The sequence below is a fragment of the Mesitornis unicolor genome, unplaced genomic scaffold (genome assembly GCF_000695765.1).
Source record: "Mesitornis unicolor isolate BGI_N332 unplaced genomic scaffold, ASM69576v1 scaffold50643, whole genome shotgun sequence".
Lineage (NCBI taxonomy): Eukaryota > Metazoa > Chordata > Aves > Mesitornithiformes > Mesitornithidae > Mesitornis > Mesitornis unicolor.
The window spans coordinates 42,607-68,868 of NW_010176412.1; the positions used below are offsets into that span (position 1 = coordinate 42,607).

General features: G+C 45.0%; 1 protein-coding gene across 1 annotated transcript; it reads right to left on the reverse strand.

Annotated features, from left to right (window-relative positions):
- Positions 1-1,211: 1,211 nt before the first annotated feature.
- Positions 1,212-19,883, reverse strand: LMO1 (LIM domain only 1 (rhombotin 1)). The gene is made up of 4 exons (XM_010181719.1): positions 19,862-19,883; positions 19,173-19,386; positions 6,416-6,541; positions 1,212-1,639 (listed from the first exon to the last, which is right to left on the reverse strand). The coding sequence occupies exons 1-4, from the start codon at positions 19,881-19,883 to the stop codon at positions 1,534-1,536; spliced, it is 468 nt and encodes a 155-aa protein (XP_010180021.1). The 3' UTR covers positions 1,212-1,533.
- Between the last annotated feature and the right edge of the window lie 6,379 nt (positions 19,884-26,262).

Consider the following 26,262-nt stretch of genomic DNA (forward strand, 5'->3'; position numbering starts at 1 on the left):
GCCATCCAGCAGCCCATTTGAAAGTAAGGAATCAAAATGGTTGGGCAACAAGCTGCTCCTTCAGTAACCCCGGTGTGGCCACCAGCAATAGCCTCTACAAAAAGAGCATCAACTCTACAGTTTCTCAAAAGAAACCCCCCCCGACCCCATAAGGCACTAAAGTGGAATAGCAATTAAAACGCTCCCTATCCACCAATGGCGATAGGTAGCTTTTTAATTGCTATTCCATTTTATGAGAAATTTGGTGTTTGCAATTCAGAGAACACACACGCCACCCAGGACCAGTAACTGACTAAGTCACATTGTAAGTACTCAGTGTCTATTTATTAGAGGAACGGGGGGTAAATCTAAGAAAAAGCAAGTAGACAAAATAAATAGAATTGCAGCCATCCTTTACAGCTACTGGTGCACTGTATTAAAGTGACACTCACCATACAAAGAAATGTGTTTGGTACAGTCCAGTGGGTTGCACATGAATTGCATAACCTTGAAAATCATTGCACAAAGCATCGCAGCAGGAACGGAGTTCAGAGCTTTTCTATGAGAGATTGCTTCAAAATCGATCACTTTTGTTACGTGGGAGGTCAAAGCACATGGCACAGAGCAAGCCAAAAGGGCTGTGGAAAGGGACACTGAGTCAGTGCCTGGTCGCATTCAAATCCTGCAGCAGCTCTCGCAGCAGCCCAGACCTGGACAAGCGATGTCCCACAGGAAATCCCCACTGCCTTTCAAAGCCTTGAAATTAATATTCTGATCAATGCCTGGGCACCTGTTGGCAGGGCTCAAGGGAGCCTGCTCCTTGCAGCCTAGACTGGAGACACCATCTCAGCCAGCCAACAAGCACTCCTGGCCATGGAAATGCTCTGTTTGAAAAGTGAGGCACCTCTCAGCCAGCCACGCAGCTCGGCCCAGCAGCCTTGGGGGGACCCGGCCAGTGACACCGAGGGTCCCCACCACCACCACCACCCACGGCTCAGCAGCCTTCCGCTCCACAATGCAACAGGTTCTTGGAGACAAGTCTCTGCATGGCTTAAGTAGAGAGGTCTAACTCTGCAGCAGCATTTCTTCCCCCAGTTTGTGTGCGAACTCCTGCCTCTGCCTTTATTCATGCAGTTTCCAGGGATCTGTGCACATATTTCTAATACTCTGCTCAACATCAAGCACAGGAAATACACTTTCACCGCATGAGGAACAAACCACAGCTAAGATGACCAGGAAACATTCATAATTTTTAATTCACACCAGTAATAAAATTGCATTACATTTTTCATAAAATAAATGTTCCAGTTTATATACAGAAAACAGACTGTACAGAGCCCTCCCCCAGACCCCAAAAACTCACAAACATACAGGCAATGCAGTGCTCAGCTAAGCAGGCACAACTGTACATCTAAAATTGTAACTGCTTTGTGTTGGGGGGAAAAGTACTACAATGTATATAGTCCTCTCTGGACCAAGAATTAAAAAAATATTGCAGGCAAGCTGACAGGCGCCCTAGCGCCCATCCACAGTGCTTCAGCGAAGCAGGGTTTGTTATTGAACCTGGGACTCAAAGCTCCCATTCAGCTGCCCTTCCTCATAGTCCATCTGACACAAGATCATGTTGTTCTTCAGGAAAAATTTGTCTCCCACGCAGAATCTGGAAGATAAAAAGAATGAATGGGTGTAAGTATGAACAGAGGTTAGAACAGGGGGAACTTGAGGCAGTTTGGCTCTGAAGGCAACTCTGGGAACCAGAGTTCGGTTTCCAGCTCTGCTGATGGTGTGGGACCCTGGGAAAGCCTTCGTGCTTCCCTCCTCACACCCCTTCCCCGCACATGTCCTGGGGTTTTGCCGTCCCTTTTCCTGGCACAGCAGTGCTTGGCTGCCAGGCCATGGTTGTACGGAGCAGCTCGGGCAGCAGGGCCCAGTCTCTGCCAGGACCCACACCAGCAGCAGGAGGCGGCTGGGAGCAGCAGAGGGATTTGTCCCTGCAGACAAGAGGTATCAGCTCTACAAGTGGGAAATCACATGGGCGATATTGCACAGAGACTATTTGAAGTTTTTGCTGGTATCCACATTTCCACGGTTCCCTTGGGTGAGGCAGTATTTACACTAATTTGCAGGCAAGGCCTGGCTATTAAGTCCTTCCTCACCCCCTTGTGTACAGTGTGGAACAATAAATAGAAATTTGCTGGTGGCTGGACTCCTAACCTTTATCTTCATTGAGCGAAGGGCACTGCTCTCTATATACCATGTAAATTGTTCTGTTTGTCTTGAAGTTGACAGAGAGGCTTGTGATATTTAACAATTTTATTTGACCATTAAGGTCAAAAAGGTTCCACATATAAGATCTGAGAGGTGTAAATTGACAGCCAGTAGCTTTTTCTGCCCTGCCTGCTTGCTCAAGAATCAGAAGCTAATCTTTACTTCTTAAGATAACAAATAATGCTATTTGCACCCAATACAGGGGCTGGTTTTTGTCCATCACACCAGCTGGCGATGACAGACCAGAGTGCATTGCTGCGCCTCCCTGCCCCAAGTGCTGAGTCCTAAATCAGCCCCAGGTCCCTGAAGCAGAGTCACCCCGGCCCCAGTGCTGTAGGTTCCATCCTCTGGCACTGCCAAATGTTTACTAGGCTTTGAAGGAGGATCAGAGGAGATGATCCAGTCCTTAGGAGACCTAGCAGACCTCAGTCGCCCATTTCCTCTGCTGCCAGGCAGAGCTTTGGCAGGGATGTTGGCTACTCCCTGTCTAAAATGCTTCCTAGATTTGTAACCCAGGCAGCCCCAGGCAGAACGTCTCCATAAGTCTGAGTATTTTGTTCTACAAGAACAGGAGGGGTCATTTTAGAGCTCCTCTATAGGTCCAGCACGTGCATAAGTTTTCTCCAACTGGACACCTGCAAATAAACTGATCAATTTGCCAAGCTGGTATAGAGAACTCGTGAGCATTGCTCCTCACTTTATATGATTTCACTGGAGAGCTTCCATCTTCTTCTCTCTGCAGCATGTGCTTAGTAGTTCTGAAATGAAACCTTTTTTGTATATTAAAAAGCTAAAAAATAATCTCAATTTAAATTAACAGCCTTTATGCTAAAAGCTGTACTGCACACACACTCCTGAAAATCACCTTCCCCACCAGGAAGTTTACTCATGATAAGTAACAGACCCAGCTTCATGCTTTCTGCTACTTATCCCTACCTTAAGTACAATGTAAATCTCCAGGAAGAGAAATGCAAAAATTACTCTTGCTGCCAGCATCACCCACAGCTGCCTCTTGCCAGACCTGGTTCGGGTCTAAAGGAGCCAAAGGAGGAGCTGTAGAACTCCTGTAGAAGGAGGAGCTGGGAGAAGTGTGTATGAGCACATGGGAACTAAGATGCACTGCAGGGGTACTCCGAGACTCTGAAGTTTTGGAAGAAGGGCTTGATTCACTGGAAAGGTGACCATTTCTTCCTACTTGCCAGTCCTGCAAACCCAGCAGTAAACTGGCATCTCTTCAGCTGATGCATCGCAGCTAGAAACAGGATTTAGCAAGGCAACTTCAGACACAGTTTAATGTGTCCCAACCCTCAGCTGTCTTCAGAATGAGATGCGGGACCATGCTGCCAGCCCCCAGGCCCGCAGCAGGTCTGCTGCAGAGCCCATCTTGGCTGATTGAGTCCCTGCCAGCAGCAGCAAGAACAGGCACTGAACTACCCTGCCATTGCTACAGAGTGATTTTCTTCTGAGCAAACACACGTTTCAGATAATGGCAACACAAGCAGCTGGATTTCCTGCAACCCTCGCAACACTGATAGGTCAGTTATAGCAGTGACCAACTTTTATTCAGTGTTGTGACATGCAATGTTGGCCCTGTAACAGTTTAAAGCATGGTAGGCTGAGCAGCCTTGTAGGACTTGCAGCAAACCTGATGCTTTGGAGGATGAAGCTAATTAAAATACTGCACACTTGGTAAAAATATCAGTGATTTTGCTCTGATGGCTTTAACACTCCACACAGACAGAGTATAGTGATAAAACGGCAAGTAAGCTGGAAGAGAACTACAGAAAGGTTTTCATAATCAAATCTTTTCATAGCTGAAGAATGAGGTAGGGGTTCAGGTAGGGTTTCCAATTCAGAACTAGGTTTGGCATCCACTTCTGCAGTTTTACTTTAGGGTTACTTAAACTTGTTCTCAGTTCGTCTGTTACAGGATCACTGCCATTCTGCCCTGTTAGGCCAACATTTCTAGAGGATAAGTGATAAAAGTTTGTAGCCTTCTGATCTCAGCCAAAAATAACAATCCACATATAGCTTAACGCTGTCTACTCAGCCCATCATTCAGAAAAACTCAGCTACTCCCAAACTTGGCAAATCCCTTGTGCATCAAAGCGCGACTCTGCCAGAACTGGGGGGATTACCTGCACTTTCCTGCCAGGCAGTGACAAGACATGGAGGTTATTTTAAGGGCAGAGTTAGGATTGCATTTTGCACTGGGTGCATTAACAGCATTAGCAATCACAGAGGGAAGAGAGGGAGAGAGATGCTTCGGAGCCTCTGTAATAAAGAGTGAAATCTAAAAGAAATTCCTGAAAATTAAAATTAGGTGGTACTGGGCTTTTCCATGAGAGAAAGTGAGGTAAAGTAGGGGTTTAATGACAAATACTCATCCTACAGACTCCAAGGCCAACCCAGCACTCCTGCCTGTGCAGCCCAGAGCCATGGCTTGCCTCTGCCAGAAGGGCCGTTTGAGATGCTCTAGCCCTTGTATTGGCGTGGAGCTTGGGAGCACCCCTCTCCCGCTTGGCCTTCATCGGCAGCCTGAAGAAAGCTGAGCCTGAGGGCTGAGCATGGCAGCACCCCACAACACTTCCAAGTCTGGAGATGAACCCCATGGACACCCAAGTAATTTTAGCAGTGAGATAAGAGACCATCTCGTGGAGGGAATGTAACTCTGCAAACAGTCACCCACTGCTGATTGGGAATTGTGGCTGTTGCGGAAGCACGTTCAAGAGTGGCACAAGACTGGGCAACTGAAAGATTTAGAGTGGCTTTGGGAAAGAGGCCCAAGGCCGGGAGCCACTAGATGTCACTACCGCCTCAGCACTGCCACAGCGCCTGTGGACCCGTCAATATTAATAGGAGAGTTTTCTACCTTCAACAAACACCGCCTCCGCCTTCAATAACGTGATCAAGTAAAGCCACCTGAGCTACAAACCGCTCGCCTGAGTCTCCTCTTTCTCGCACTGGCACCAACCAGCCGCCACTCCATTCATCCCCATGAACAAAACCACCGTCAGAGGGCATGGAAGGAGAATCAGGCCTCAGTTTGCACAGTCTCTTAAGTTTAGAGGGAAAGGTGGCAGGGGGTTGCATGCACACACTAAGTATGTCTACTTCATTAAGGATCGCCCTGTGACTTTTGTTTTAGGGGAAGAGTGATGAATTTTTAAGTCAGGCTTTCAACTTGACCTTTACAGAATTAGGTTCTGCATCTTCCCACGAGTTTTTTCATCTCTCACCCATCAGTCTCTCTCACACACCTTCAGAAGGGCTGAAGTGTTGTCTCCTATTTTCATCTTTGGGAAACATAACCACAAGACCAGAGCATGCATCCCAGCACAGCCCTTGGGCCCTGGGCAGTCACTGTGGCCTCACTAAAGCAGTGAGAACAATGAGCACTTTCAGGCCTGTCTTGGACAACGATGGATGGATGGATGCATCATGAGGTGACACTGCATCACATCTGGCTCTGCGGGCTTCCAGTCTGCCTACAATCACCAACAAACAGGGCCACTGGGAAGATTTTTCACAGCTTTCCCAAATACAGCTAGCTACAGGTAGCCCAAGGGAAAACTTTGTGCATGACCCTTTATTATACTCCTTGACATGCATTTTTCACTGGGTAAAACCCCACTCAACATTACACCACCAAGATCCCCTATTAACTACACAACAACTAAAAGGATTTGTTCCTAGTGTTGCAAAGGGCTTATCTAGAGTATTTTTCTGCTTCCCATCCCTTGTCTTTTTCCTTTTCTGCTGTCCCCAGTTTTGAGCCTGTCAAAAACCTGATTTAAGCAAAACAATGTCAGTTTGCCAAACAAGGTCCAGTCTCTATCATCTGCGTTCTGCAAAGGGGGTAGATCCTGAAAGGATGCTAAAGCGGTTTGTTTTATTCAGCAGCAGCTGTGCTGCCTACAACTGTGGCCAGATCTGCAGTCTGTGTGCCTCCCCATGCCCCGCCAACTCCCACCAGCTACAAGGGGATTTGCAGTAAAGGGGCTACAGGTACTTGCTTGCATCACCCAGGTCAGCCTAATAAACAAGCCCAAGTCATGCCAGCAGGCTGTGAGACCCAGAAAGGTAGCGTGGATCAAATATTTCCCCTATTTTGCAGGCAAAGGTATAAATTAGTTTGTGTTTGTGCATGTAATAACTGTGTCCTCACCGCTGGTTGCAGAGCTGACAGGCAAAGCAGTCCAAATGGTAAACATTATCTCTGGCCCTCATCACCATCTCAAAGGCAGGGATCAGTTTACTGCAGGCAGCACAATTCCCGGTGGTACCAAAGAGCCTGCCAAAGAAGCACAATCATTAGAAGCCATTTTAATTAAATGGTGGAAGAACTAATTAAGTGTAATTAGCAGTATCAAATACTGTATTGCACCAATAAATAGAAGTTGCAGTCTCCATTTCGCTGACCAACCAGTGTGCGGGAACTCTGGATAAAACTGCCTGGTGAGCAGGCTCCGATCCTCGAGATGAAACTTCATTTGGTTTGTGAGCCTAGGGCTAATTTGCTGTCTAATGGAGAAAAGCATTAAACACATAAAGCACTATTTTGGGGCTCACAAAATTTCAGTCAAAAACTATGTGCCTCTCTGCAGTGGTGGGGTAGGTGCTCAGAGCCACCCGTCCTCCTCCGCGAGTACCTGTCCCGTCCACGCTCAGGCACAGCCTAATGGAGGGACAGGTTGGCAGCTTCTCGCAGCGAGACACAGAAGATCTGCAAACTTTGCCAACCCTGGCAGGCAACACTATTTCAAGAGCTCAGGAAGAACCTTACTTACCTGCTGTTTAAAACGAAAAAGCACAATTTCTCTGGCAATGAGTACAACAGCATTTTGCAAAGCATCTCAGAGAGCAAGCCATCCTCCCTGACTGTGCCCCCCTCCTCCCACCTCCACATCCCTCCCTGGAGCCAGCTAAGCCCTTCCACCCTGGCCCAAACAGCATGCTCAGCCGTTCCACTTCAGCTCCCTGCTCCTCAAGGACAGCCCTTCAGCGCTGGAAGCTTTGCCATTTTCATCTTGGCTTTCACTATCTGTCTCCCCAGATGTCTGCTGCTGTTACAGCTCCCGCCGGGGGACTCAACCAAGACCGCAGCATCCTTCCCCCTGCCCCCTTCTCCAAGAAGTACCTGCAGATCCCTACGCGTGCTAGCGGCAGCACGCCACCGTGACGATAAAACCACAAGAACCAGCCAGGGCATGAATCAACAGGCTGACAAAACCAAATTTCACCCAAGACTGTGGTTAATACGCGTGCGGTTGGTTAGGAGATGATAAAAATCGTATTCTTGGGGCGATGCGCCTCAAGACATACGGTTCCTGCTGCCCATTAGCTCTGCGTTAAACGTGCCACTGCCCGCAGACAGATTGGGGCTCGCGGTTTGCTGCTTCGAGCCATTGGTTCTGGCTGATTCCACAACAGGCAGATGAGAAGCATCAGGAAAATCTATAACCAATTTCTAAACCTGCAATTTGCCGAGCTAATCAATACTAATTATTACTTGCCAGTAATTGTGAATTAAAACACCCAGCAATGTTACAGAAACCTCCACACAACTCTCCCACCCTCCCACAGCTTGCTCTTCAGCTATAAAAAAAGGCGACCCTTATTTTTCATTAGAAGTGGTATCAGTGGTCTTTCATTATGCCCGGCTGCAAAAACCCAAGACTTCCTACGAAGAAACAGTGCTACGTTTCCCCTGAAAGTTAAATAACGCAAACCAAATGGAAACACTTGTGTTGTAATGGGGCAGGACAGAAAAATCACAACAGGAGGACCAAAATTTCTTTGCCTAACAGCCATCATATCAAGGCTGAAGGGCAGAACAAAATACCAGCCATGTAGTTTGCACTGGCAAACTCAGACCAAGTGATTGGTAATGGGGCAGCCCCTTTCTCCCTGCAGGCCATCACCGGCTTGCTCCTTCTCCCACAGGCAGGCAGGCAGGGGAGGCAGCTGAGCACGCTGCTTGGCTGCCTAACGCCAGCAGACAGGACTGGAAAAATGTGGCACTGAAAGCGTACAGGTCCCCACCCTGAATCGCCCCGGCTCTCATTCAGCACCCGCTCGCAAATCAAGCCATTAATATAGACGTCCCTCCCTCCCTTCCTCCCTCCCTCCCCCAGCATAGCTGCCCCCTTCTGCAGTACCTCACTGGGGCATGGCAAAACCTGACAGCTTTTGCTGGGGTTTTGCCATTTTTCATAAAACCAGACATCCGTTTTAAGAGTACCCAAGTCACAGCAAACTCAAAAAATGAGTCCAATACGTTAGGCAGAGAAAGTGGGAGGCTAATCCTAGATTTGCTCTGTGCCCAGCACTGCTACATGCACAAGTATAAAATATCCATTATTCATTAGCATCACAGTTGTGTGGAGCTCAATCTAGATTAAACAAAATAAAGGGGCCCCAGCCAGCACCATTTGCATTGTTAAGCAGGCGCTTTTCTTCAGCCTTCAAATAGGAGACTTTTCTAAATGGAAATGATGGGGAAATTTGGACAGATGTTCACTTAACTATTTAAACAGTTAGCTTAAGAAACATGAAAAATGTATTTGGCATCGTATTCACCTGTCTCCTTTCAGGGGTTTTGGGGGTAAACCAATTGTTAAACAGCTTTGACTGCATAAGATCTGAAGCTTATGTTCTGTCCAGCTGAAATCGTGTTGCCTTCTAATGGCTACATAAACGTAGCTTCCAGCTAGTCAGAGTACTGATCTTTTCCTTTTCTATCAAGTTTCACAGTCCTCCATACCCTCCCTTTCTCAACAGATGAACATTTCACACTTATTCCAGCACTTTCTAATTTTAATCTGCTTTTCAGATTTTCTGTATATTAACCATCCTTCTAAAAATACGCTGTAACTTGTAGCTCAGTGAATGTGATTTTTTTTAAAAGAAAAAGCAAAATGAACACAGACTTTTGCCTTTTTTGTTTGCTTGTAAAGAATCTTGCCACCTCTCATACCTACTTACCCAAAAGCTACTTGAGCTGAAACTTCCTGAGGTGGGAAGCTTAATTTTATTGGAGGAGGGAGAGAAGACAAGGAGCAGGAGGAACATCTTCCACTCCAAACCCCATCTGTGGTTAAATTTAAAATAACCTCACATGAACAAACTGATCTGCATTCTGTCCCCTAGACACCGTCGTAACAGATGCAATACTCTCTTGCACATTCACGCACACAAAGTTGAAGCACAATAGAAAAATCTATCAGAAGATACTCAGCATCTACTTACCAGCCTGGAGTTACTGGCATAACAGAAGCTGGCGATGCAGAAAGGTTTCAGTTTTGTGCTGTTTTGCTGCTTCTAAAACAACCCATTTTATTTTCATCTCCCTTCGAAGTTAAAAGGCAACAATTCTTAAGTACAGATTTATTCTCCCTTATGTAACAGGAAGGCCCAGCCAGCTTGTAAATAAGCACAGACTATGCAGATTTAAAATTTAGCACAATTAAACTTCTACCCTGTGGTAGTAATTATGTTTAATGGCTCTTAGCCTGAACTTAACCGTGTCTATTGTTGTCAGCCAGTCTAAAAGTAGGAGTTTGTCCAAGGACAATTTTCTGTAGTTTATAGGCACACTAAAAACCCCGCTACGCGCTGTTCTCATTGGCTATTGATGTCAATGTGTATAGTAAAAATTAAAGCTAATTGGCATACATGAGCAGCAGTGAATGCAAATGAATTAATGGGAAAAGAAGGGAGCACTCCTGGAAGCAGGAGGCAACTGTCGAAGGACGCTTTGTGTGTAGGTTTGTCTGGGCTAAAGAACAGTCTTCTGCGTGATGATCCAGACCTCACCAGTTCTGTGAATACACCTGAAGTTAATTCAGACTATAGTACAGTCAGCTGCACCCTGCAGGTTTTTGGGAAAAAAGAATAGTAAAGGGACCTTACTGCAGGGGAAATAGTGAGAAACGTCTCGGATGAACACACTAGGCTTAACACCTTTTAACAGATTTTTCCTTCTCTGACCAAAATGTGCAGGGCAACTAAACTGAGAACCTGGTTGTCTGTTTCTGTCAGCACTAGAAACAACAGTCTGTTGTAGTCATTGCCTACAAGGAGAGAGTCCCCATCTCTTCTTCTTCTCTAGCCTGGTGTCTGACTAGCTAGCGGCTTACAGTGGAGAAAGAGGGAGAAGATCTTCCCTCCACTGAAAGAATGAGAAATTTGGAGTCATTTGCTTCACAGGAGACAAAAAAGAGAGGAACCAGGACAGGCACATATAAATAACAAGCGGTACAGAAAGGATAGTCTGGGTGTGTCAACTGGGTGTTTTTTAAACAACACAAGAAGAAGACAAGTTCAAAATTAAACAGCTGAGTAGAGACTGATAATTCCGCAAAACAAAAGGTTTTGTCAACACTGAAAGGTAAGAATTATGAGTTGAAAGAAGATTAAACACTTACCTAAATACCTGCATTTGTAGATATTGTGTACAGCTACATATTTCTCTATATATTTTTATATCCCGATTATCTGGATAAGTTTTTGAAGAGCTACCAAACCCCATACTCATACCCTCTCCAGCTAGTAGGTGAAATAGCTTTTCCCGTACACCTTTCCTATATCCCTGCTGCCATTTAACTGCATCCAGATCTGCTGTAGAACAAGACTTGCTTTACTTACCTGAAAATCATCATCATGAAAAGCAAAGGTTTCGCCCTACCATTTGAAACAAACCAACAACTGATCTTCTTGTGAAGATGGCTCTTACCAGCTTGCAATCAGTTTTTTTCCGATCTGTGTATATTAGAAATGTGCTGAGCTACAAGTCTGATTTGACTGAATTGCTAAGTATGCCCGTAATTGCAGGAAAATCCTGAACATCACTTAAAAAAGATAAAAAGAATAAGCTTATAACCAACTTTAGACCAGAGGTTCCCAACTTCCCTGTAATCAGCCGTTGTGCAATGTTCAGAGACAGCCTTAGTGATAGGCATTTCACAGAATCACAGAATATGAGGAGTTGGAAGGGACCTGGAAAGCTCATCCAGTGCAACCCCTGCCAGAGCAGGATCACCAGACTAGGTCACACAGGAACACGGCCAGGCGGGTTTTGAATGTCTGCAGAGAAGGAGACTCCACAACCTCTCTGGGCAGCCTGGGCCATGCTCTGCCACCCTCACACTGACAAAGGTTGTCCTCATCTTCAGCTTGAACCTCCTGTGCTCCAGCTTGGGACCATTGCCCCTTGTCCTGGCATTGGACATCACAGAGCAGAGCCTGGCTCCTTCCTCCTGACACTCGCCCTTTACAAATTGATCCCCATGAATGAGGTCACCCCTCAGTCTCCTCTGCTCCAAGCTCAAGAGCCCCAGCTCCCTCAGCCGCTCCTCATAAGGGAGATGCTCCACTCTCTCCATCATCTTTGTGGCTCTGCTGGACTCTTTCAAGCAGTTCCTGTCCTTCTTGAACTGAGGGCCCAGAATTGAACACAATATTGCAGATGTGGTCTCACTAGGGCAATGATAAATACACAGCATGACAATTCAGCATGATAAATACACATTAGCTGGTGCACCCTCCTTTCCAGGACACCGTTGTCCATGCTGCAGTGGGAAGTCACGTCAGCTGGAAGAAAGGAATTGCATTTTGATACTCATGAAGTTGATCAAGTTGTCCCCTCATGAAGACTTCAAGTTCAATTCCAAAGAATTTACCTCTTGCATGCCAAAGGGTTCAGCATTCCTGGATAACAAAGCAGGAGGAGTTGAACCAGCACGATACAAAAAGGCCCTTTGGTCTTAGGTGATTGCACTAGTTCAGAAGTTACTGGGCATCAACGTCAAGATTGCCGAAGGGCATCTGTTTTCAGTTCAAACACATCTGAATGTTCACTTACTTTTACTCCTTTGGCCTCTCCCTCCATATTTTCAAAATATATTTACAGTGAGGTTGGGACTCTTAGCAGGCAGGAGAAGTCCAAGTCCTCCTTCCTTGTCCCAGCCTTCCTTACAGTATAACTGAAGCCACCACCTTAAAACCTATCTTGGTCGTCTCTGGCACTGTTGAACACACATGCAACAATGTCCTCTTAGGGGAGTTTTAAAATAGCAGTCAGAAAACTACAAGGTTGAAAGTGCTATAGGCATGCTATTATACCTGGAAGAATTAATCCCCATAAGCCTTCCTCCTGACTGGGAAGTGTGATGAAGATACGGCAGGGGGAAAGGCAGGGAGAAGAAGGAGAAAAAAGCAAGCAAACAAACCAAACATTGCTTGTTTATCCTCAAAGGCATGGGCTGTGAGAAACTCCTGGACCTGCTACTATGGAGGAAAAAACATTTGTGCTTTAACACTGTAAAGCACAGCAATGTTGCCAAGACACACTGTATTTTGAGTCTAATTAATCCTCCTCAATCTGTATAGATACCAAGCCTAGAAGTGAGGGTTTCCTCATAGCAAACAAGATGCTCCCTGTTGCAATGCAAGAACAGCACTTCAATTTTGCATTGTTTTTAGGCTCTGAGCAGATACCATTTGCTCAGCCACACTGCATTTATACCTCTCCTCTCCATGCTGAAGGTGTCCCTTGAAATGCAGGCAGGACATGCTCTCGGTGGATGCATGTGCACTATGCTTCTCTGGTGGAAAAAAATCTCAAAGGCTCTCCTTGCTGCTTCTGCAGGCTGAAGCTACATTCAGAGAATTAGTGATATCTGCGGTAGATTAACTTAAATTCTGCTTGTTTTGGCATGCACTTCTCAGTTCCCCAAAGACCTGTGCTTACACATCCAACCTTAGTTTAATTGTTTGGCTTAGGGCCTTCGTTACCGACTTGGGGAAGCCCACCAGAAGTAGGGCATTTGCCTGCATCCTACTGTGCCTGAGAGCAGGGCACCCACGTTTGTGCAAGATCATTTTTCACACCCCACATCAAAATTAAACCCTGCACATTTGCCAGATACAGAACACTTCATTGACAGGGCTCCCAAAGTGATTCACTAACAGAATTAATCCACTGGGGCATTCACAGCAGAGCAAAAAACCAGTATCTTAACAACTGGAAAGCCCAGTACTGGGCAGCTGACTCGTTTGGACTGGGAGCTGCCCAGGGTGGAGTTCAAGTCTCCCTGATGCAAAAAGTGCTGAAGGCACCAGTGCCAGGGGTTGGCAGTCCTGCAGAGACGCCTCTGTCCCTCAGACAGGGTGAGCAGGGCTGCTCCACCTGCCAGAGGCACCAACGCCACGCTGAGATTGCAGCACCGATGCCGTGCTGAAGTTGCAGCACTCATCAAAACACGTGGGAAGTTGGGTGAAAAGAATTTCCATAAAATCATCTGAGAACAGCAACAGGACTTCCCGGAAAGCCCTTCTCTTACTGATTCATTGTCATTTTTAATGCGGGTTTTGAGCTTTATTTGGAGTCTAATTAAGGCCCTAATCAGTTTAAATTATGAAAAACTTTCCCAACACCAGCATATCAAACATGCAGAAGCAACAGTTCTGCTCCTGTCAAAGAAAGCCTGACTCGCCTTTGCTCTTGTGAGGGCACCATGCTGAGTAAAGAGAAAAAAAATCACGTTCTTCATCAGCACTTCACAGTGAAATTTAAGTTGTCAGTCCCTCTTGGGAAATCCTGATGCAAGACCCAATCCATCCCTGTGAACCAGAGCTTGGTGAATGTTTAATTACGCTGAGGAACAAACACACATTGCTGCGTGGGGGCTGTGAGGAGCCATCTGAGCTGCATGCTAAGCTGCTCTGTCCCAGAAGCAGTTGCTTCCATGGCATTTGCTTATCAAAAATAATTAGAGGGAGGAATGCTAGAACTGTGATTATGAAACAAATGGTAAATCTATTTGCTCAGACAAAATGTATCGAAAGATACATCTAGACACAGCTGGAGACTGAGGTGATACTGCAAGGATAACAACTCCAGATCCAATTTCATCTTTCATGATTAAAAAATGAGCAAGAAAGCGTTTTATGAAATCTGAAGGTTAACAAATATTCCATCACAAGTAATGACGACAGTTTATCTTTTGAAAAAAATGATCAGGCTATGGTCTGCTAGCAGCTCCTGAAATACATTTGAAAGATCTCTTCTAAAAACCCACTGAGGATCAGCGCACGTGACGGACCAAGCTGGCTCCGAAGCAGCGCCGACACAGCGGGGAGGGAGCCAGCTGAGACCGTCCCAGCGCTCTTGCCCTGTGGTGACGGCAGAAGTCCAGATCAGAGCTGCTTTCCACCAACAGCTGTGCAAGAGGGGCTCTCAGCTTGACAGCAACTGCCCAGAGAAGGGGTGGCACAAGCAGGGGCCCCAACTTGCAAACTAACAACCTTCTCCGCTGAACTTCTAAGCCGCTCAGAATATTTCCAGAACCCTATCCATTGCTGCCTCCACAGAGATGATGCAAGCAGGAGCCTGGTGCGGGGTGGTAGCAGTTGGGGCTTTGCAGCCCTGGGCAGGAACAAGCCTGCTGCAGGCGTGTAGATGGAGCCTGTGTGAGGGGAGGGAAAAGCATCTCTCACCAGATATTGTGTTCAGTTCTAGGCCACTAAGTTCAAGAAGGACAGGAACTGCTTGAAAGAGTCCAGCAGGGCCACAAAGATGATGGAGGGAGTGGAGCATCTCCCTTATGAGGAGCGGCTGAGGGAGCTGGGGCTCTTGAGCTTGGAGCAGAGGAGACTGAGGGGTGACCTCATTCATGGGGATCAATTTGTAAAGGGCGAGTGTCAGGAGGAAGGAGCCAGGCTCTGCTCTGGGATGTCCAATGCCAGGACAAGGGGCAATGGTCCCAAGCTGGAGCATAGGAGGTTCAAGCTGAAGATGAGGACAAACTTTGTCAGTGTGAGGGTGGCAGAGCATGGCCCAGGCTGCCCAGAGAGGTTGTGGAGTCTCCTTCTCTGCAGACATTCAAAACCCGCCTGGCCGTGTTCCTGTGTGACTGCTCTGGTGATCCTGCTCTGGCAGGGGTTGGACTGGGGGAGCTTTCCAGGTCCCTTCCAACTCCTGACATTCTGTGATTCTGTGTGATTAACCAGGTAAAGGGACATATATTCCCAAAATACACACTCGGATCCCAGGCAAATTCAGAGAAAAATTGGTCTATAAAGAGATTATGAAACTTGAATATTTTTATCCTGGTCCTTACACAGCAATGTTCCTTTTGGACTTCAGATATAAAAGATACATATATTTACATTTATGTGCGCAAAATCAGTCCCTTTTTCGTATGATGGTTGACCTACTAAGTATCAATGCAATATTCACCCTGCTCTTATTCAGAGACATACACAGGAAGTGGCCAACAATAAAGTCATTTGTCCTCCAGATAAAGTACTCTTTTTATGGAGTGAGTACAGTGTGAAGCATGAAAACTTATTTTTAGGAATGAATTCTGCTAAAATTTGACTAGTAGAACAAATACTGTAAGTTGTTTGATGAGAAAAAAAATAAAGATGTGGATAGAGGCTCTAAAATTATTAAAGTGGAGGAATTATACAATGATGGGAATGGGTAATTCTCCAGGAAGAAAAATTCAAATTACCAGGAGTGAACAGACAGCAGAGGAGACAGTGATGACAACTTTAGTTCCTTCTGTTAATAGAACTAGTAGTTAAAATTGAGAAAGAAATATTATGTGTAGAAGGCAACAGAAGATGTTTTAAATACAAAATATAGCTTTATACTTCCATGAAATATAGGACTATATGACAATACTCTTATTCCTATCCTAGGAACCTGAAAGGGCTCTTTAGCACGTGGAGAACAGAACGCAAGAGTTCAGCAGAACCCCCCAGAAAACAGTATAAGCCTACATTTTCTTATTAGCAAGAACAGAAAACGTCATAGCTGTAAAGCTGGCTAAACAGCTGAATGCCAGTTAACAACTGTGTTATAGAATTCATGTTATTCCTTCCTACCTGACTTTTGGCCAAATTTCCTGGAATATGACAATTATCTTGTTATTCCCAACAGAAAACAAGTAAGAAATACTTATAGTGGTCAAAGCTGCTATAATGGAATAAATTCATATAGGGGGAAAAATACTTAAAGTAGAAAGCTGTAAACACCCTCCCCCAACGAAATTAGCCAGTAGCATAACGTATGCATACGTAGCCAGCATCTGAGGAGGTCCAGACCAGCCGGGGATCTAGAGGAGATTGTGCAGCCAGTTGAAGCGTTTGGTACCCTCCTGCAATATGGGCAGATGCCCCCCATTTTTACTCACAATACCTACAATTTATTTGGCACAGAGAACATCTGGCCCGGTTCCACTGGGCCACATGAGTCTTCTCTCCACAATTTAACCATGCTGCACAAAACAGCAACAGACTTCTCCCTCGGTGGACCAGGGATTACTCTAACCCAGCAAATGGAGGCAGAGGGGATAGGAGACACTTTGAGGCACAGAACAAGTTTGCTTCAGAGATCTTGCTTAACTGCTGCTGTGACAGAAGCTGCTGTGACATGGTCAAGCACTAGCCCCAACTGTTGCCTTTCATGTTTCACATCACAAATTGCCATCTCTTCTCAAAGATGGGACATGGCCTGTTTCTAGGGTCGGCAACTCCTGACTTCCTTCCCATCTCTAGCACAGGCTTCTGGTGTGCCCCAGAAAGTCAGGCCATATGGGGGCCTGTGAGGAGATGACAGATTAAGCCTCAGAAAATCATTCTCAGGACAAACCAAGGAAAGAAAGAAATGGTCTACAACTGCAGTGATAAAAAGGTTCTTCTAAGTTTAACAGCATCAATATTGCTCTCCTTCGGCCCTTTATTGTGTCTGATTTGATGCTGCGTGTTATTTTTGTTATGAAACTAGAACAAACCAAAATCAATACAGTGTTCATTAAATGGACAAAACATGGGGTAGCTCGTAGGTCTCAAAAAGCAAATGTAAATGGGAATCACTACCCAGCTAAGTATTTCTGGTAGGGCTCTGCAACATGTAGAATAACACTGAGTATCTGTCTTTCAGGTCAGATTAAAAAAAACCAAAACCAAACCAAACCAAAACCAAACAAAAACCCCAAACACACACCCACCCACCACTGTTTATCAAGTGTACAAATGACAAAGTCTAGAGAAGTGCTAAATAATGAAGAGGAAGATGACTGATGTAGAGACCTGGATTGACAAACTGGATGCAAACAAGATATGTGTTTAATACAGTGAAGTATAAAGAAACACTCCAGAAACTAATGCAGCCTATGCTTTCTGGGAGGAAGACTATTCCTGGAAGAAGCTCTCATGAAAGGTTTTGAGGGTCCTTGCAATTAGCACCTAGCACAACCCAACTGTGATACTATGATGAAAAAAAATGATGCAGTCCTTGACAAGGGAAGATCAAGAGCTGTTATATTCTTCATTGACACATTAGAATTATGTCCACAACACAGAAATACAGCAGAACTCAAGAAGGGGCTGTGAAGAACCAAAATGCTGTTTTTGGCTTAGAAATCTGTGTTAAAGAACCTGCTGAAGAAACCGAGTTCCAGCTTAGCAGAGATAGGGTTAAGGATACTTCCAGAGCAAGTGACTTGTGGTAATTGTAAATATTCAGACCTAAGACAAGGAACAAAAATTATTCATGATAGTGAAGATAGTTAACTCCATCCTTATTGCACCCTTTCCACCTTTCCAAAGGCTGCTTATCCTGTCTTTTCCCCCTTCAGACATTCTCCATCCTTACCTAAGCTCTTCCTCACATTTTAGGGACACATCCCATCTAACCCAGTGTGGACTTGCGACTGCTGCCTGAGTGACAGAATTTCAGCTGAGACATTTCATGTGTGCCCTAGAGAGTTTTGGCTCAAGCAGGGGCAAAAATCCTCACATGGATGCTCTTGTACACTGCCTGGCTGAAAGGCAAGGTGGCAGCTCCCATATGGCAGCTAATAGACTTACCTCTTCTATTTGACTCAGTGCTTAAGCTCTCATTAGCAGCAGAAACTTGCTCGTTCAAGTTTACTAAGAAAACATGTACTAAAGCTGTTCAGGAATATGTTTTACATCAAAACACATGAAGCATTTGATAATTGAGACTAATCCAGCCAGCCTCTGGACACCACAAGGTTAGACGGCATTTTACCTCCCTATCTCAAAACAGGGTGTTGTTTTTGTTTTGTTTCAGATGCGCTTGCTGGTTGGGGTTGCATAGGAAATGCTGTCAGTACTTTAGGAGGAAAAAGAAAACAGGCACCTGAGCTGGAGATCAAGTACATTCTTCCAAGGGAAAAACAAAGCAAAATTCAGAGTGTTTTACAGTGTGACCCTCATAAGAATGTTTGCATTAGGCCTGCTGTCTTACTACAATTAATTGGTTTTTGTATAAAGAACTTTGTACAAGACCTCCATACACACTAGGCAAGAAAACCCCATGTGTCGCTATGTATTACAAATACACACTGAGAGGGTAGTTCTAACTCAGAGTTAGCAATGGGCTCTGCAGACTTCCTCATGAAGAACATTTTTTTGAAGTTGATCTGTAATTTTGGAGTGTTTTGCTGTTTACTTGAGGAGGAGACAAAAGCCCCTTAGGAGGAAACTTACTCAGTAAGTAAAGCTATCACTGAAAAATAAAAGGTCAGGGTTTGGTCAGATCTCAGTCAATATGCAGGAGTCTAACATCAAAGATACGCAAGAAGAATTAATAGTCTTTTCCTAATTTTCTCAGCAAGCACTGTTGTTGGTTTATAGTAATAAAAACGTTAAGTCATGCCCCCCTCCTTTTACCTTGACCTAAAACCAGAATGCCACCTCCCTAACTACAAAACATACTAAGAGCAAATAAAAAGCCATGCTTAGACAGAGGGAGAAACGCCAGCCTCTGCTGGGCAGGGCTGACCACGCACAAGTACATGTTTTCATAGCAGGGGTTTAGAAAGACAAACAGCTGGCAGCACGCGGAGAGGCTTTGGGAAGAGCCCACAGTATATTCCTCTATTTACCTCAGGTAATCTCTGCGGCAAAGAATGAGATTTGCTTTTGTGTAAAGAGTTGATCCAACCTCTCCAAGACGACAGTCGCAGCAGGCACACTTTAGACAGTCTTCATGCCAATACTTATCCAGAGCCTTCAGCAGGTACCGGTCCTTGATCTTCCGGTTGCAGCCAGCACAGCCCTTCTGCTTCCCTTTGGGTTGTACAGATAACATCGGCACGCCTGCAACGCAAACACAGTACTTCGTTTAGAAGATATCGGACAGCTTGAACAGATTTCCTGCACCCAGGGTAGCTATACGTAGATCTGTGAGCAAACACTGTTGCTGGTTTCAGTACAAGGAGATCACCTTGCAAGAAGATGATGGTAAAAGAAACTTAAACTTCATTTGCTGTCACAGGGTAAGTGGGAGTGTGACACTTGCAGGAACACAGATCTTTTTTCATAAGGGTAGGCCTGACACAAAACACCAGACTTTTTAAAAATTAACATCTTGCAGCAGAATAAACTGGCTGCAATGTCAACATCTGCTTTCCCCCTCATTACCAGTACCCCTGTGTTGTTAATTACCTGCTACAGGCAATTACAAAGATTGGAAGGGCCACCACTGTACAAACCCCCAGTCCAACATCTTGGCTGGACTAAGCTTAATGGGGAAAGGAGAGGAGCGGGTATAAAAATAAGTGGTACGCCACACTTTCCTCTTTTGTGAGCCCCATTGGTCACAGAGGCCTCAGCGAAAGCTAGAACAGCTTAGAGTCTGCTCTAAAAGAAATGTAACTCAAAGGCCCTCAAGGACTGCTGAGAATAACCCAGCCAGTGCCTCTGTACCACTAGTGAAGCCATACTCCTTAAGCAAAGCAGAGCTTGCCTTCTTCTCTTGTACCGCTGGAGAAGGCAATAAAAAACCAGGAGTTTTTTCCTCCCTGGAAACTTCTGCTGGGACTGCAAAGCAAGCACGAGCTAGCTGGGTGTGAGCTGGTGACAGGACATGCAAGTCATGAGGCTGGTGGAGACTTGCTGACCACCTTCCTCACGCTGCTGTCTCCAGCTCCTCCTACGCGATAGTGCCTACCATGGAGAGCACTGGCACAAGTGCGAGACCTGTCACCCTTCTTAGTTTAAGAGGGAGACGAGAGGATTTTACAGAATCGACAGGCAGAGGTGGAAAAATAAATTATGGGGGAGGAAGAGGACAGGAGATGGCAAAAGAAAAAATGAACTCACCGAGATGCTAGAATCCTATTTACTTTGTTACTGATTTTTATTTTACCTGGTGTCAGTCACTAAAAACGACAATGCTGTGTCTGTAACGAGCATGCCGTGGCCTAACCAATGCAGAGAAGAGGAGAGGGGACATTCTGGCTACAGTAGCAGGTGTCACTGGGTATATACCCTTACACAAAGTTAAGCCACTATTTCTGTAGGAAGCACCGGCTGTCCTGGAAAGTAGCAGCTTGATAATGGCATTGTTAACAGCCCCTTAACCGGAGAGGACTGAGGCAGTGCCAGTGTAGTAAGTGACATTTGCTGCTTTCCTTAAAAGCCAGGGTGACCCAACGGTGGCTAATGCTCAGCACATGTAAAACCCACCACCCCTACAGTAATATTTGCTTTGTCAGAGCTGCAAGCAGACGACAATAGCACTTAAGACACCTCTACACAAACAGCGAGGTATTGATCCATTTGTTATCAAAGTGGTCTCAGCAGCATGGAGACAGGTCAAGTAACATTCAAAAACTCGCAAGGCTTAAAGAGCCCTTCTGCTCTTTGCTGCAGCACACTCAAAATCTGCTTGCAAAGTTGATACAATCAAACTTTTGATGCCAGTGACAAATACGCAATAATGAAGTGAAAACTTAAATCTGCGTTTGCCTGCCGCATATGCAACCCATAATGCTCCTGAGAGAAACTCTACGTACAGCCACAGAGAAACACCCGTGTGTTTGGAAAGAGGGAAAAGACAGGGAAGTGTCCGAAGTGTAATGCACTGCAGGTGCTGGAGGTCAAACTGCACAAGTCCTGTGCTCCTGGGAAGAGCTTCTTACGAGAATGAGGGAAGTGGCCCCGTGGTTCTGGACACAGCACTTCTTATTTGCAGAGTACATTTCAGGAGCAAAGAGAAGCTTCACTTTCTGAGTAATTTCTTTTTCAGAAAAGTTAAAGCCTTCAGCCCATCCTCTCTCCAACTCCACGCAAGGAAAAGAGCACATCGTGAGAAGAGACTCTTGTTCTGAGGCAGAGAAGGGTGCATATGTGAATTGGCATTTGCAAACTGTGTAAGATCAGTACCAGTGATGAGAGAAAACAGTTCACACCTATGAAAACTAAGACTTAGATGTGCAAATTGTATTTTAAGATAGGAGCCCTAGACACCAGTGAATCATTACCCACCCCCTCCAAACAGGCTCTCTAAATGTGAGCTGCGTACCCTTAGAGGCAGAAGAGGATTTCTTACAAGCAGGGGTCATCATACAATTCTTTTGCAAGGTTCATCTCGGTAGCCTGAGGATCCTGCATCTGGAGGTGCTGCAGATTCCAGATAAGCAGAGCCCCTTAAACTCCCTTGTAAGAGAACTGCTCTGGGGTGGGGTCTGAGACTATCTCTGCGATTCAGAAATATGGGATCTTCAGCCAGATGGGACTTCCCAAGGCCCTGGAGTGCTTTTGAAACCAATGCCCTTCTGCAGTTACAGCTCTCCTCACCCAGAGCAAGGGTCCACTATAACAGCAGCATGGTCAAGCGCAAGGGCAGCTGTGTAGGGACAAAACCATGGCTGGACCATTAGGAGAGGCTGGTTTGATCGGTATGGGCAAGTTGGCAGGCAAGGAGGGTCTCCTGCGGTGGCAAGCAGGCCCAGATGGCCATGGGCTTGCTGTAGTGGTGGTTCCTGTTGTGTCTGTGGCCCTGGCAGCCCTCGCTCACTGCCACCTCTCTGTTCCTGCTATTGTGAGCACACCATTGTCTTAGGAGAGGCTTCTGCGAATGAGGGGAATGTAACACTTTGATTTTCTTCTAATAACTAGCAAAGGAACAGATATATATTTTTTTAAACAGTACCTTAAGCAAGGAAAAAAGCTATGTATTTGGTCAGTGAACTTTCTAATGAAAAAAGGTACCATTTCAGAGATCATATGATGTTCAAAGCTGCTATTCCCACTCAGATAATAACGAGCAAGGTCAGCCTCTGCTGGTCAGGTTCAGTGTTTTGAAATTACATTTTGGTGTGTGAGGCTTCCCTCCGACATCCCAACCAACCGGTCTGCACACAGCACACACACCATACAGAAAGTTGCAGCTGCAATTAGCTGGTGAGTTGACACAGCAGGCAAAGCGTGAAACAAAATTTCAGAAACTGCCAAACTTGATCAGCAAGGGTCCCTCGCATGCTTGTCATGTCATTTCCAAGCAACAAGAGAGCAGCATCTCAGAAGCTTAACCCCTTTCATGGTCAGAGGCTTGCAGAGAGCGGACACGGCCAATACCAAACCCCAGCTGCTCTTTCTTTTTGGAAATTTCCCCACTGCACGACTGCAATGCTTGCTTAATTTCTCTATGTAGATTTTTCCCCCAGTACTTTCAAAAAAATGCCAAGGTACCTAGTTCAGTTTGATCAGGGGCACGTGGTGTCTAACCAGGACCGTCAAGAAACAAAGGGCTCACCTTCAACAAATTCCACACGCGCTCTGCAGGCAAGGTTTAGAGAAGAAGAAGAGAAGACGTGTTGCAGAGGTAGGAAAATTAACAGCTGGACACTCAGCTGTTTAAATACATGCTCACAAAGGGAATGCTGACTGATTACCAAATTCTGAAAGTGCCATCAAGTTGCTCTCTCCTCTCCTGTTGCTAGCCATCCATCGCTGTCTTTTCTTAGAAACAGTAGATGAAGCCTTTCTATTTTTGGCTACCTGCACTCCCTTCTTTGCCCTTTACAACTTAATAGACTTGCTCCTGGTAAATACAAAACAAAACCTGTTCTGAGTGCTCGGAGCTCCAATGCACATTAAAAAATTATAGACACCACCTCTGGACATACTGAAATTTATGGCTGTGTCTAAAGAGGCTGTTACTGTAGTGAGTAATCTAAACTTTACCTCTATTCACAGTCAGACAAACCAGCTTTAATCAGCCTGTATCTTCTCAGTTGGGGTCTTTTCATAAAATTATTCAGCTGGCTTTATAACACAAGTGTCCACTAAGTACACCTCTAAATTTTTCTAAGCCATTTTACTGATACTTCTATTCACATGGCAATCAGCTGCAGTTCCTCTAAAGGCACTGTTCATAAAGCCTCGTTTCCAAGAGAGCCTGGGAACTTTTTATAAATGCTAGACCTTTTAAATAACAGTTATCTGCAATGGTCCTATTGCGTACAGCTCCACAGTGCTCTGGTCTGCAAGAGAGCTACTGGTCCCTTATGAAAGCATGGAAGTTCACCACCTAATTTCTTTAATACAACTCTAAAGGTTAATTGGTCTGAAAGAGTAATGCGGGACTGCTAGCTAATGATATATGCATCAAGGCTTTGCAGCTTGCCTATGTTTTATACAGTCAAGTCCAGAGCACAGGTGATATCACCAGGACTTTTCAGACCCCCCTCAGTCTCGCCCTCTCCCTCCCAAGCCCCCCGCTACAGCCACATGTGCGGAGTGAAAGCGGCAGGAGCTGAAGGCGGTGCGCTCCTCCACCTGCATTTCATGCCTTGTTAGAGGGGGCTCCGAGAAGTGCCGCCACTGCACTCCTCATTACCACGGCAGAGAACTAAAAACAACCCTAATGAGGAGAGCCAGAGCGTAGGGAACGGGCTGGGAGGAGGGATGTCCTCCCACACTCCCCAAGGAATCTGGCCAAAATCTTCAATTTGCCATTTATGACAGCTAATTAGTTATTCTATTCAAAATCTTTGCTTTAAATAAAAGAACTAATTATACACAAAGGTCAGTCCCCCACCTCCTGTGAAGCACACATAATTGGCTTATTTCCCCAACATCGTGTGTGTGTTTTACACAATGCTTTCAGGCAGATGGCTTTAACTCTTTGTGTGGGTTTTTTTGTTGTGGGTTTTTTTTGGTGGGTTTTTCTTTTCTTTACAAACAACAACACTGTCCCTCAAATAAGCTACTTTTTCATAAAAGCTTGCTCAACAACAAAGCAGATAACTACACGCACACAAAATACATCCTCTTGCAGAAAGGTCTGTGACAAGCACTCCAGCGCAGTGCTTCCTATGCAGTTGTGCAGCACCTTGCACAACATGGTACTGGAATTACGTTTTTATTCTCCACCACAAATTCTTACTTGAGCAGTGCCTTTCAGATACAGTTACCACATTGCTGAACAAGCCATCTGCCAAGGACCACGATTATTACAAGTTTACAGTACATTTCTTTCTTTTTTCTTTTTCTTTTTCAATTTTTTTTTTGTCATTTACATAAGTGATTGTTATAGGGATGCAGCATTCCAGTGCTAAAAGCCATTTTGGTTTAAAGACTGGAGTTTTGGCAGTTGGGCAACTGAGCCTAGGTTTCAGAGTTCCACTTGAGGGAAAAAAGTGTTTATTTCTAGCATCAGCACTCTTTAAATGAGCTGACCTCCTTTTGCCTGCTAACAAAAACCCCAGTATTTGGCTGCAAAAGATGAAAAAGTAACTGCAGAGTAGGAGTAATCTTATTAACTCCTGTTTCATCACAATAAATAAGCTGCAGTCTTATGTCTTTTATCAGAGGATCTGATATCATTTAAAAGCATTAGAGCCCTGCATCACCCATTTAAGTAAATGCAGACAGTCATTGCCAAAAAGATGCAGTGAATTTCATTCCCTTAAAAAGAAACTCACTTTGTGTTCCCAGTATTGTATTACTCACCTTCTGTGAATATTACACCCTGCAAAATGAGTTAAACCATGCACTTCCACTGAACTGAGTGTACACCGTCTTGGGCATCTTCACCAAGGATTTCATTTGAAGAACTATGGTCAGCAAGGTGAAACTCATCATGTCATCTGTATATCCAATTAAAATGCTACATTTGGAACACTGAGCTCTTGCAACTAAATGCTTACGAACAGGCTGTAGACCATTCATCAAAATTATTCAATGAGTAGCCACAATCTTTATTCATTCCCAGTTTTATGCTGCAATATACAGCAGGTGATTTTTACAGTGGCTTTAGTAATTCATTAGTGGTATTCTTTCTTCTGAATCGTTACTGAACAAATTTCCCAAGCATGGCAAAAAATTAGGCAGAGCGGGCAGTTAAAAGGAGAAACGACATTTTGATCAGTACTTCTACTTTATGCTATAGTCTTCCTCCCAATAATACAGAAATAGTTGTGGCCATGCAGTTCAAAACAAGCTTTAGAGAAATACATTTTAGAGTCCAGTGTCCCCTGGCAGTCTCAGCTGCCTAAAAGTGACGCAAAGCTTCATGAGTGGCTTAACGATTCTTCCAGTCTCCCATGCAGAGACCCTGTTGTTTTCAAGCCATTTGCTCAGATAGACCGAGATATCAAAAATCATCATTCAGAACACTTGAATCTCCACCAAGGTAGGTCCAGATTCAGGTTTAGAATCTAGATTTTCATTTTTCCCAAAAGTTTTGAGCCTTCCAGTACCTGCTTTAAGACTCTCTCTGCTAGAGTGGCTCTCACCAAAGGACAACCTGTAGCTATGCAGGAACACATGGCAGCAGGACTGAGTGCAAAACATCGTATTTGTTGCTCCAAAACAGTTTCTGTAAATCGTTTCAGTAAGCAACGTTTTCCCTGTGCTCATAAAATATGCTTGTTTAAGCTTTAATTTTTCATAATTGGCATATGTCCAAAGCTTATTTTTGGCACGTGTAAAATCCACTTTTACCATTTGAAGCCCTTGGAACAGTAAAAAGACATGAAGATTTCTTCCACCTTCAACCTAGCTTAAGAATGTTCTCATCAGTTTTTCTTGATTAGTCACAGTTTAGTGTCCTACAGTCTGGCAAAGGTCCTGATTTTATGTGGCCAGTTACCTCCTTCAGTGCCTGTACTAGAAAAAAAGTCTGACAGTGGAGACTCAAACCACCTTTCCAGCTGTAAGAACATCACAGATGAGAAAATAATA